The sequence below is a fragment of the Kryptolebias marmoratus genome, linkage group LG16, assembly GCF_001649575.2.
Source record: "Kryptolebias marmoratus isolate JLee-2015 linkage group LG16, ASM164957v2, whole genome shotgun sequence".
Taxonomy (NCBI): Eukaryota; Metazoa; Chordata; class Actinopteri; order Cyprinodontiformes; family Rivulidae; genus Kryptolebias; species Kryptolebias marmoratus.
Genome location: NC_051445.1, coordinates 13,436,803 through 13,450,045, shown reverse-complemented (window position 1 = coordinate 13,450,045; position 13,243 = coordinate 13,436,803). Strand labels below are relative to the sequence as shown.

The window sequence follows — 13,243 nt, the reverse complement described above, 5'->3', positions numbered from 1 at the left end:
TGAAATCCAGAAAGTTCCAGATGCGTCAACGGTCACAACTAAGACGCGTTATCTCATTGGTTGAACGACTTGTCAATCATAGTGAGCGTTCCCCTGACAAATGCTGTCTAATTCATTTAAAGCGCTCTTTGAGAAACCAGTAAAATTCGGGAATAATATTTGTACCTTTGAACTTTACGGTTGTTTTCTTATCAAAGCATATGCTTAAAGGTGAATTATTCACAATTCAACGCCTTTAAAGGTTAAATTTGTACCTTTTGTGTTAAAAATGCTTATTTAGGACCTTTTGGTGTTTTGTCCCCTGCTGCTTTCCGTAATTGTGTTCATGTCAGTACTTGCCGCATGCGTACTGCGTACCTCCGGCAGTTCATTGTTGGTTCCACACGTGAGATAAACTCACGCTGTGATACAAGTCATTTTTTTAAGAGTAGAAGCTTTATAGAAGTAATATAAGATAGCGTTCTTATTAGTATGGGAGGTCAGGCTAAGAACAAGAAGAAAAATAAACCCAAAAGGAAAGACAACCGTCAAAACAGAGGTCAGTCGTTCAGAAATTTTATTTCGCTATTTCCCCTTAACATGAATGTTTTATACAGGTGGCTTTTAAATCTGAATGAGTATGTTTTGATTTTGATTTGAAACCGAATGACGCTGACCTGTTTTGCGAACACTTTTCATCTAAGCAGATGGAGGATTTGTAGGTCTGTCACCCCAGGACAGGATGAAGATAAAAATGCATGAGAAAGCCAAGAAGAAAACAGCTGAGAAGTACTCAGCACAGCAACTCCTAGAGAAGGTTCTGTTGTAAACAGATCTACAGCAAGAACAGTACCACAATTTTCTTCTGATCCTTTACTTCATTCACTGTTATGTGTTTGTTTTTCCAGACACAGGAATGCATGGACAGTTTTGACTTTGACATGGCTGGCCTTTTCTGTCAGCGAGCCTTGGACGTGGACTCCAACAACCTGCAAGCGCTTGACATGCTGGGAAACATCTGCTCTGAGTTAGGAGACATACAGAAAGCTAAAGAAATATCCTTTGTGCCTTTCTGTTCTTTATGTTGTGTTAACATCTGTGGCTCTGTGACCAAAACAATGCTGTGGTACTGCATTGTGAAACATAAATGGCTGTGTCTTCCTTTACCGAGTCCCACGTTTTCCTCCGTGCTGTTGAGTTGAGTCCAGATGATGGTCACAGTAAGTACATGTACCTGGGACAAATCCACACAGGCCAGGAGGCTGTGGACTACTACACCAGAGGAATACAAGTCCTAATGTCTGCTCTGGAGAAACAGGGAACAAAGGTGAATTAATACACAGTTCCTTGTTGCTTATTGATCTACAAATATTCAATATAAGATGGAGAAAATATTGGATGCAAGACTTAAGCTTAGTTATTAATATGTTCACAAGAGGGTGCTGTTGGACAATGTATAAAATAAACATATGCGAATCATTCTTTTTTATTTTGGAGTAAAGGTTCTTCAACTAGTCAGAACTAAAAAGTTACAAGATAAAGAACACAACCTTTCAGTAGTTTCTGGTTTTTAAACTTCCATTCAGTTTTCACTTGTTTAACTTGATGCATTATTCAAATAAGTTTTTTTTGCAAACATGTGCATAAGGCTAGTAAAAAAATTAAAGCAAACAGAAACAGGTAGTACTCTAAGGCCAAAACAAAAAAAACACGAGTAAAGTAACAGGAAAGATAAAAGAAAAATTTTAGAAACAATATGCCAATAATAAAATGGAGGCATGGGATTTGCTGTAATGACCCCTAAAGGGAGCAGTGAAAAGAAAAAAATGTTTTCTACCTTGTAATGGAGTGACGTTTTAGTCAGTTGTGAAATGGTAATGTAAACATTAACGATTTATTTGCACTGATTTGTGAAGACTTTTCTACAGTGCAACAATTCCACGCCATACTTGCCCAAAACTTTTGCACAGTGCTGCAAATTTATAGATTCTTACATTTCTGCGTTCATCGCGTTTGTTCGTCAGTGTTTCTCTCAACAAATTGCCTTTTGTAGTAAAAAAAAAAATTCAAGGTATTTCTTTTTCAGTTAATTAGAACTTTGTTTTCTACCTGACATCACATTTTTATTGTAACTGGCCTATTCATGTGACATTTTTCTTGAGTTTCAGGACAATGCTACAGTTGTTACTTAATAGTTAATAGAAAGAAAACCCATGTTCATCATGCTTTTATTGATAACACTGTTATGTTCTCAGACTCAAAGAATCTGCTCTTTTCTTTCCTTTTTGTTTTTTCCTTTTTTTGGCACGCTAAGACCGAAGCAGCTGCTGCGACAGATGAGAACCACGAGCTCCCTACAGCAAAGGACATCAGTGTGGCCTACTGCTCCATCACCGAGATTTACCTAACAGACCTCTGGTACCTGAGCCGATCGAACTGTTGAAACTCACAGCCCCATCTCATGCTCTGTCGTCTCTAATGAGCTAAGATTGAGATCTGTCTGTGTGTGTAGCATGGAGGAGGGAGCTGCAGATAAGTGCAGAGAGTTCATCGAAAGAGCATTACAGTATCACCATGACAACCCGGAGGCTCTCCAGCTTATGGCCAGTTACCTGTTTAGTACAGAGAAAATCCAGGTCAGTGCATGCACACACACAGATGACCCCCCCCCACACACACACACGGACTCCAGATGAGTTATCACCACATTAAAGCAGGAATCTGCTGAGTTAATTATTCTGAGCAGATTGAATTGTGTGGCATTAATCAGCAGATGGACACTTACATTAACACACACACACACTCACACACACAGATGGGTCATTCCAATAGGAATGTTAATTGCTCGGCAGATCACTGAGGTCATGTAGACATCTGATAAATGGAAAGAGATGAGAGAGCTGCACGTTGGTCTCAGTTTGTAGGAAAAAAGGAAACTTTGCAGACATTTGGCAGTGAGTTTAAAGAGAACATCTTTTGTTAGTTTTTTATACATTTTTATTTAGTTGTCTCTAGTTTGTTAATTGTAGAAAATAGCCAGAGTAAAGCTATATTTAGACAGTATTCAACAATATGTATTGTATGGAATTTCTACAAACTTTAAATTCAGTTCAGTATTACCGTATGTGGTGAACAATTCTCAACTGATCTCAGATGATATTCAGTTCTCCTTCACTGTATTGGCAAAATGTCAGGAGCTGATACCTCAAAGCTTCGTCCAGGAAACTTCGAACTATCAGCAAAAATAGCTCCTTGTTTGCTCACATCATCAGCTTAAGTTGATCTGCAGTACCAGCTGTCAGCTGTAGGGGTCAGGCTGGTACCGATCACTTTACGCTGCTTCCACACGTTCTCTGAACAGCATGTTTTAAAGTACTTTAGCATTAATGAACAATAATTAATTTCATCTTCAATTAATCCAGAGGCCTCCGACTTCTCTGGAAAATTTAAAAGCCACCCTGTTGAGTGAAAATGATCAGGGTTCCTTCTTAGAAAGTGTGGAGAAGTATGGCGTTTGCTTTTGGAAATTTTCAGGTCTGAAAAGTACGGAACACAAAGAAAAGTAAGTATAAATAACATTTGTGTTTCAAGATTTAATTTACTGTTTTTTGTTATTTTTTCTTAAAACAGACAAGTTTCAAAATGATTAAATAAGCAGACTGTTTCTCATTTTTAATATAAAATATGAGATCTAGTTTTAGTTTATGTTGTAAAACACATGCTAAGTTTAGATAATGTGCTCTATAAAAGCATATCACTGCCATATGTTGCACATATTGTAATGCAGGCAACTTGTCAGTCACATGTTTGTCTAGCTGATGTGACGCTTTTTTTTAATGTTACTTTTAAATGAGAACATGGTTTTACCAAATCCACCTCCTGTTGTAGTAAAGAAAAATTAAACGCTGTAATTAAGAACATAAACTCATTATAAAAACAGGCATTTTTTTGTTAAATTAGAAACGTCAATTCAGTTTTTTATGTACAGTTTATAGTTTAGGTTTGCAGGAAAGTTTTGAATACAGACATCAGAAATTGTCCCAAAATTGAAGTGTGTAAATATGAGTTTTGAAGATTATAGAATTTTGCAACAGGAAATGTGTAAGAACCCTGAGTTATCCAAGAAAGTTCAGGTTTACTCTTCAAATCCTGCTGTTTAATACCAGCTAACAAATCCTACAGTGCTGTACATGATCTGGTAGCTTAGATATTCCTCACTAGCAATTAGGGATGGGTATTTTAAGCAAAAATAGTCTTGAAATCTTTCAGTAATTATTCCGTTTTTACAGTCACCCCCGTCCACCTACCAGCCACTGAGACCAACTCATCCTGCTCATAATGGGTGCTTATTTCGTCCTTTACTCATGCAGGGCTAAACGATATAGCACAACCAGGGTTGACAAAACAACGAACTGCTTAAGAGCAGAGAAAGCATCTTAACGAGCTCAGTTGCAGCTGTATGATTTAATACCGTTGCCCGTTTCATGTTTTTTGCTTAAAAACGGACCGTGTAGACGCTGTTGGGATTTGCGGTGAGTTAAAGATCGCTTGCCCCCAAAGTCCTGTAGCTAAAAACAAAACAAAACAAGCCTTGTATTCTGTCAGTAAAGCTGAGCTCATCCGTGATCCGAGTTTCCACTTTACAATCCTTTCAAAATAAGATAAACTATATTGGGAGAAACAGATGCTGGGACTGAGTTAACTTTTTCTTTTGGAGGTTGTATTGGTCGCATTAATTGTTGAAATTTATTTTTCAAATTCACCCTTTTTAATTAGACTTTGAATATTCAAAAATCACTGCCCATCCCAACCAGCGACGTTTTGTATTTTTGTCTCCCTCCCGTTCAAAAAAACATAAAATTGTGACTTAGGCGTACTGTTACAACCCCTCCCAAAAAGTTCATTTAATACTTTTGTTTCCACATACATTTTTTTATCTTCATCTGTCTTCAGGAAGGTAAAGAATACCTGTTGAAAAGCATTGGAACGTGGCTCCCTGCACAGAAACAAAGCGCAGCTTCCTCCGCCACAGAAGAAGACACGCAGGTGAGTTTGTGTTCTGGCTTCTCTCGCTTCACTCGGGGCCAGCGAGATCCCGGTTTATTTATAAAGCTCTTTGAACTAACAGCCTCGCCACAGAGTGCTCGGCAGCACACACAGACCTAAGGACACCGGCAGAGATGAAACGTAAGAGATAATGAAGTGAAAGATGGCAAAAATAAAATGATAAAACATAGAAGCGGAGCTCCGCGAACATCTGTGCCGTCGAGCCAGACGGTGTGAAGAGAAGGCAGCTCCGGGAATTTATAATTTTTTTTAAAGTAATGGCTGCAGCGTTACGGCTAGGACACAAACTGTTTTTAATATCGCCAAATAAATTACACCCGCGTTAACGTTCAGAAATTGAACAAACGTGACACAGAAGGGCTGGTGGGATGATTTGGTGAAAGAATCCCAGCGACGCCACTGCTATGACTCTTATCTTCACCAGCAGGTTGATCTGAACGCAGCCTGCTGACACTTTGACTGAGATTAACAGCCAAATAGCTGCCGAGCATTTTGCACCCTGAAATTGGATCGAGTTATTATCAGACAAAGGCGAGAACAATGTTTGTGGTTGCTTGTGTAAACACTCGCTGCAGAGGTTGATCGCATTGTCCTTTTTTTTCCTCCTTCTCCTTCCAGAATGAGATCCCTCCGTACGAGTCTCGCATCACCACCGCCAAACTGCTTATCGAGTCCGAGGAATATGAGGTAATATGTTTGTTGTGCTTGCACAGTCTGATTTGGTCGGTTTGTTCGTGTTTCACAGCGGGAGGGCGGCCTGGCCTTTCTCTGCTTGTGTGTGTGTGTGTGTGTGTATGTGTGCTTTTCTTTCCAGTGAATAGCGCTGGAGGTGGGAAGGCCAGGCCTGGTCTTTATGCCCTTCAGAGTTTAGTGTCAATAATTGAGGAGTGATATTTACAGAGAGAAACTGGGGTGAGGGGGCGCAGAGGGGAGGAAGATGGGGAGGGCGAATATATATATATATATATATATATATATATATATATATATATATATATATATAATGCAGTGAACCTCTGTTTTGATGAATTGCTGCTATATCATTGAAACAGCACACTTCTCTACTAAATCACTCATCAATTTCCTCTGTAAATGGCCTCAATTTCAGTGGCTGACTGCCTTCAGTTCAGTGCTAAAACTCCTAACAGTCATTAACGCTTGAAGTCATTTTCTATGATTACTGCCACCCCAACAGCAGTGTAGCAATTTTCTGTTGTGATCCAATGATTAATTTTTAGTCAATCTTGTTGGGTGCTTTATGGTTATTACTGACAGGAAATGAGAACAGTGTCCCCCCCCACACCCCTCCCTCCTTCCTTCCCGACACCCAAACAGCTGAGCTGCAGTTATATCTTTGGGCGTGTTTGTGCGGGAGATGGGCTGTCAGGTGTATCAGTGAAATGACAACGTCTCGGTCCATAGTTTCTGACATGTCGTTTGTCTTCATCCTCCTGTTGGTGTCATCGGGACTGAAGCCCGGGCCGCACCCATACTCGGAGCTTTCTAATGTCAAATATTTTACCATGAATCTGGGTTTGTACACAGTCTTGAAAAGTATGGAATGTATCTTTTTTTTTGTGTGTGTGTGGTTTTCTAGGTGTGGATAAGTGTAGAAAAAGAAACAAAAACGGTGTGGTAAAAGGTCTGTGTCACAACACTTTTATTCCCCGTTTTATTTTGTAAAAGATGAAATTCAGAACTTTGATAATGTAGCTTTGTTGTCACCCGCCTCCGAAGGTGAAAGGGCGATAATGTTTGTGTTTGTTTATCTGTCCGTTAGCGAAATATCTCATGAAGACCTGGACGGATTTTAATGAAACTTTCAGCGAGTAATCATTGGCTGTACATCTACAACTCATTAAAGTTTGAAGTCGGCTCCATTCAAGATGGCCGACACAGCCAGCGTAGATTAGGAAACACAAAAATGACTGTAACTCAGTCAGATTTACAGATACTGAGTTGAAGTTTGGTGTGGTAGTAACTCAGAGTTATCCCCTTTACTTCCTCCCATACTCCGATCGTTAACCTTCTGGCATGAAAGGAGACGGGCGATATGCATTCCTTCAAGGAATGCTAAGTCTTTAATTTCTGTTTTTATATAAGACCAAAACCTTAAGTAACTCTCAGTGGCAGCAACTTGCAGGGCATATATATATGAAAAACATAAAACACTTAAGTTCAGAAAGATGTCATGCTGTTTAAGTGGCAGTCATTATCATCATTGTTGACTGTCACAGGCATTAAGTTTACGGCAGCCCTAAAGTATATGCTGATTTAGATTTTACCTTAAACTAGAAGCTCTCGGAGAGCGTACACTTCCACCAGGGCCGTAGGGTCATTAAAAGATTGTACCAACATTTATTCACTTGGTTTTTGTGACAACCCCAACATTTCCTTAAAATTTCCTCAAAATCTGTTCATTAGTTCAAAACCAACCAGTGCTACTGAAAACATAACCTCCTCCGCAGAGGTAATGATAACTTAATTATACAAAATGAACAATATATTGAAGATTTGGACTTTGTGCTTAAAACCATAAACTTGTTAAAAAAAAAAAGTTAAATTTTTTTTCTCTTACCTCCCAAATGTGTTGCTCTTTGTTGTTTTTTAATTATGTGTTTAAGGCATGCAATTAAGAAAAACTTTTCTGCAAAATTAGTTAAACGTTTATACACAGACGTGAAAATCAATTGAAAAAAATCAGAAAATTCTGGTGTGCAGAGAGAGGCGGAACAATAAAACGTTGTGTGGGGAACCACACTGAAAAGAGGTGTGCATATGTATCTTTTCACGGACAGTTTTGTTCAAACAGGGTTTATTAATGGTAGCTATTTTCTGTTGGTCTCCGCTCGGTGGTGAGTGCCGCGGTCTCCTAACCCCGAGGCCGCAGGTTCGAGCCCAGGTTGTGTCAGGAAGGGCATCCGGTGGGAAACGGTTGCCAAATCTTTTGTGCCAGCTCGCTCACTGTGGCGACCCCTGCAGAAGGGAGCAGCTGAAAAAGAAAAGAAAGAAAAATAAAATTGCACGTCTCATTCAAACCAGGACTTGATTACAATAGATTTGTTAGGAACATCCTATTTTTGTCGATTCATCCTCTTCTGTGTCGCCCGAAAAACACATTTACTTACTATTGATGACGGCGGACCAAAATTCTTTTCACAGCTCCTAAACTCTGTAATGTTTTGTATTTTTAGGCTGTAGAATTGGTGGTTGGAGTGATGCTTTCTTAGCAGAGTCCCTGATTATTATTCATCTGTGTTTTCTCCTGGTTGAATACATTGTTAGACCTTAAAAGGTGGATGAACGACAAACATATTAATCATTTTCTTTTCTTCTGCAGATGGGCAAAATGTACAATCATTTGCGGTTACAAATACGAAGCTTTGATTAGTAACGGTTATGTGACACCTATTTTATATTATCACAATTATTTTATTGTTTAAAAGGTTTCCTCTCAGGATCTTTGTGTAATAAATAGAGTTTAGTTGTGCACGTTTTTATTTCGGGAACTTTAGGTGAAGTTAAGAAAGGTTTTCAGTGAAATGAGCAAAATGTTTAGTGGCATTAGTTTGGCCAAATCATGTGGATGTGTGATATTTTCTTGTTAGCTAGTGAGAAAAATGTCACTGCAGTGCACTGTGGTGACAGTCACAAAAAAAAAGTTTTCCTCAGGCTTTCTATGGGTGGCAGACATCACCTCATCACTTGTATGGACTCCAGTCTGTGACAGTTTAAACAAGAACCCTGCACATGATGACCTTTAGCTCTGTAAAACAGCACTTCTGCTCCTGCTTCTTTTTAAGGTTCGTTACTGTTACTGTGTCTCAAAAGGTCATCCAAAAAAACCAACAACAAATCCTTCTATTGAAAAAGCTGATTAATATGTTTCAGCGGACAAGTTATTTAATCCAAACCCATGCACCTGGTACCTTCTCATTTCTTCAGCAGGCAGGTTTCTTTTTCGAAAGGGTCAAATTATTACTTTCAAAATCAAGCTAAGTGGGGCGACTTTCTTTAAGGAAAGAATACCAGAAATAATTTTGACCGGAGATCGCTTGAACTTTCTGAAACCAGACCTGGAAAATGATCAAACTGTGAACGTTATTACATTTACAGATGCACAAGGCAGAGAGAGCTCAAAGTTATGGAGAAAACGGTTGTCTTAAAGAGATAGTTCAGATCTTTTGAAATGAGGTTTTGGGAGAATCTTAGAAATATTGAAATTCTACCTCCATGATACCGCCTGCAGAGAGCACTCCTGGCCGTACTGGAAGTGTTACAGCTATCTGCTGCTGCCACTACTGATGCTTATAATTAATCACAGAAGTCTGTCTAAATAACCATGGGATGTAAAACTGGCGACAATGTAAAGGCTTATAAAACAGAGGTTGAGTTAACTGCTATGAAACTTTTGAAACTGGGGTTTTTAAGACGGCAGCAGTCCATTTTGATCATGGCCCTGCTCAGACTAGCCGTTGGCTCGTCATTTGGGTCAGAATCAAATGCCCCTTTCACATGGACCCTAACGGCCCCGGCTCCACTCTACTCGGCTCACTTTGCGAGCGTTCACATCTGCATTTTTTAGCTCCTGTTCACTCATTGGTCGTGGGTGTGACCAGATACAAGCATAAAGAGCGAATAGTAGGAATATAAACAACAGCGTTAGTATTTCTCTACACTGAGGCTGTTCAGAGACCCCTCTGCCATCACAAAATGGTGAATGGTTGTAGGAGTGAGGAGCCAAATGCAGGAGGAGGCAGGACCAACAAAAATTAATTAGAACTAAAAGGTGCTGCAGAATCAAGGAAACAAAACAAGTAGTTTATAGGAAAAAAAAAAAAAACAAAGAAACTTTATAAATCCAAATCTATGCTGTGAGCCAGGCAAGCTGGAGAGAAGAGCAGCCGGAGTGACGACTGACAGCTAATGAGACTCAGGTGGAAACATTGAAGTCAATCAAAGGCAGAACAGTAGGAGAAGGAAAATGGAGAATTGGATTGACTTCAACCCCTTACAGAAAATTTGTCGTGTCAGAGATTTTTTTTTTTACTCATCAATAAAAATAAGACAAAACATCACAGCTTAAAACTGAATGCAACTTTGACTGGGAAAAATAAAGTTGATTGCATTACAGAAAATAATAACTGTGCTTCAATCAAAGCTTTTATAAACGCTTACGATGTTATGAGGTTCCTGAAAACTGAGCTGGCATATATTGGATAATTGTTTATATTTTATAGTAAAAAATGTGTCAAAGCCTTGGCTTTCAAAAATGGGTTTAAGGGGGGAAAAAATAAATCTCTTTAAAGGGCGCTTTCATTTCAATTTGCGAACTGATAGCACATGAAAAGCTCAGCATGGGAGCAAAAAACGGCTGAGAAATAGTGAAAGGCATGACAGCATGACCCAAACATCAACTGTTTAAAAAATGAAGGCCCGAAAGAGAGAGGGGGGAAAAAAAGTCTTCACATATCAGGTTAAAATTGAATGGAAATGACAGTTTCAGAAATGCTGCTGTTCTCTTCAGTCATGTGATGAGTTATGAGCCAAACCCCCCCCCCCCCCTCCCAAAAATAAAACCAGAAGTGCTTTTGCAAATAAATTTCCCTCTTATTGACTAGTTTAAAAAATGCATCGGTTCATATCAAAGTTGTGATTTTTCAGGATGGTAATGAAGTGTGAGCATGTGGGGCTAATTACTAGATTAGTTTATGAGTAGTAGATAAACTGACAGCTTTCATTATTGTGCGTAGTCCTTTATCTAATAGTTTTAGTCTTGTTTGAAAAAGCGGGAATTGATGAATGTTGGCTCAATTTATTTTCTTTGATATGTCTGATATCACATTTAATATGACTTGTCAGTAATAACTTTTCTAACTGTTCCGTATTTTATTTGACTGAAGGCGTTGGGGCATTTCTTCTGCTTTGTGTAACAGATTAACATCCCTGTTACACACGTCAAACAATAAATCTGACAAAGACTGTCAGCTTTTTGTAAAGTCAGTCAAAAAACAAAACAAAATACAAGTTCGGTGAATTCCAAAATATCTATCTTTTTTTTTTTTACATATGTACAAAAGCTAAAAAGGCGAGAAAACAAGTTATTGAACTCCTTATTTTTTATTGTGTGGTAATAAGAGTTGTTCTTTTTATCCTGAGGTTACAAGATAGACACGACAGTCTAATACAAAAATATTTTTTTATCTTGAAGTTTGTTTTTTTGTGATGGCTAGAAATTATTTTGAAATTACAATTCCTTCAAGAAAAGTCACGCTAGCAATTGATTCAAGTAAAAATTGTCACATTCATGAGCATTCAACAAACCCATGAGTAACTCGACTTATTGGTATAGATCACCTAGTCTGAGCGGGGCTCTCAGTAAATTGGGTTGCTGATGTCTTAAAACAATTTCAGTTTTAAAACTTTCATAGCAGTTTATAAACCCTTACGCTGTTGTTAATTTCACGTTCCACAGTTGTTCTGGTAGAGATATTGTGTTATTCTTGTTGAAAGTCCGCTTTTTATGCTTACAAATAACCACATAATTTTTTTTATAAATAAGCTCGCGTTGCGAAACTGATGGCGGTGTAAAAGTTTATAAAAAAGTGTTCGAATGCACTTTTATATTTTTGAGGCTGAAGTTATTCTACGATGGCAGCGATCCACTTTGGTCTTGGCTCTACTCAGAGGAGCCGTTAGCTCCTCAAGGTGCTCAGAATTCAACTCTAAAGTGAAGCCGTTCAAAGAGCTATCCACAACAGGTAAGACATCACCTGTTCATGACCTTTTCTCAGAATCCCACTTAAGAAGATCTGAACTGTCCCTTTAAGAGCTTGCCATTTTCTCACTTACATGGACACAGTCACATGTTGGTATCACCATCCATCACTGCTGCTGATTCACGCAGCAGGCAGGAAAACGGACAGACGCCCTTCTCTGACAGCCATTAAGGCTCCTCTCAGCGTAGCCGGGGAGGAGTCACTCGCCCCGTTGTTGTCCCCTCTCGTTCGCTTCTGTTTGTTTATTATTAAACGTTTCCGTCCTTAAATTTAGGTCTGAGTGTGCCGCTTGTATTCCCAGAGTTCCTTGCAAGCACAATTTGCATGGACAACTCCGAGATTTATTTACTTTAGTATGGATGTCCCTGTTTGCGGGTGTGTGTGCGAGCTATGGCTTGCCCTCGCTTGTAAAGTGATTTGTCTTTCCCCAGTCTGTGCTGTGCGCTCCGGTAAAATGATTCCGTTAAACAGAATTGCCTCAAGATGACACACACATACACACAAACAAACACACAAAGTGTGCACAATGGACATTATAAATGAGCTTCTCCCCAGAGTGCTGCTTTTTTTCCCCCTATAACAGGTCTTGAAATAAAGAGGACAGCATGTATCTATTGTCTTTGCTGCACTGTTGTTCTTCACGGGGCACTTTCAGAATGTTTATTAGGATCTGTTTTTTTTTGCACACTCTCTTTAAGTTTCTCGCTCTCTTCATTTGTATCACACCCTCTTTTTCTCTTATCTCCGCAAGAATATTAATCTTGTTGTTGTTTAGAGCGTGAAGCAGCTTAAAAATCTCTGAATCTTTAATCACTCGCTCCTGGGCCGACCAGTGTAGTTAAGAAGTTGGAGACAATATAATGGTTATCATTGCTCACTTGTCCTCGCTCCCGGATATCTCTTGTTCTATTTTTGTTGCTCTAAAACTGCCTGTCCTATCAGTAGTTTAAAACAGAGTCAGATCTTTTTTCCTATCTCATATATCTATCGTATGGCTGTATCTTACTGTATTTGTGTGAGTGTGTGTGTGTATGTGTGTGTACGTGATACAATGAAAGTCAAGTACATAATAGTGACGCTGGACATAATTCCATTCCTCATCAGCTGGGATTGAGTGTTTCTGTTTCTGTATTTTTAATCACTCATTATTAATTTAGGACAGTAGGTTTGGTTTGGGAGTCAGTCGTCTGATTTTTCTAACATTTGCTCTCTTCTAATGAGATATTCTCAATTAACCTGACTCTCGCTTGGGCTGAATCTCATTTATTTGTGTAATCCCTGACCCCTGGGTTTTTAAGCATGTTTTCTACCCTTTATTCAAAGTCACAAGGGGTAGTGGTTAAAATACAATATAAGAAATGGAACACCACTTTACAAAGGAAGTACGTCATCAAGGCCAGATCCCATTTCCCAGTGTT

The 13,243-nt window shown here is 38.9% G+C and overlaps 1 protein-coding gene across 2 annotated transcripts in view; it reads left to right on the top strand.

Moving 5' to 3' along the window:
* The first annotated feature begins 329 nt into the window (after window positions 1-329).
* The window catches only part of si:dkey-12j5.1 (probable assembly chaperone of rpl4), a 32,614-nt gene continuing 19,700 nt past the window's right edge, over window positions 330-13,243 (top strand). Inside the window, exons 1-8 of one of the 2 annotated variants that reach the window (XM_017426455.3) lie at window positions 330-538; window positions 684-796; window positions 888-1,034; window positions 1,157-1,306; window positions 2,294-2,397; window positions 2,492-2,615; window positions 4,933-5,025; window positions 5,665-5,733. In XM_017426455.3, coding sequence (XP_017281944.1) covers window positions 472-538; window positions 684-796; window positions 888-1,034; window positions 1,157-1,306; window positions 2,294-2,397; window positions 2,492-2,615; window positions 4,933-5,025; window positions 5,665-5,733 — 867 coding nt within the window. In that variant the 5' untranslated portion in view covers window positions 330-471. The remainder of the gene's footprint in view (window positions 539-683; window positions 797-887; window positions 1,035-1,156; window positions 1,307-2,293; window positions 2,398-2,491; window positions 2,616-4,932; window positions 5,026-5,664; window positions 5,734-13,243) is intronic. The other variant, XM_017426456.3, reaches the window with a different exon arrangement.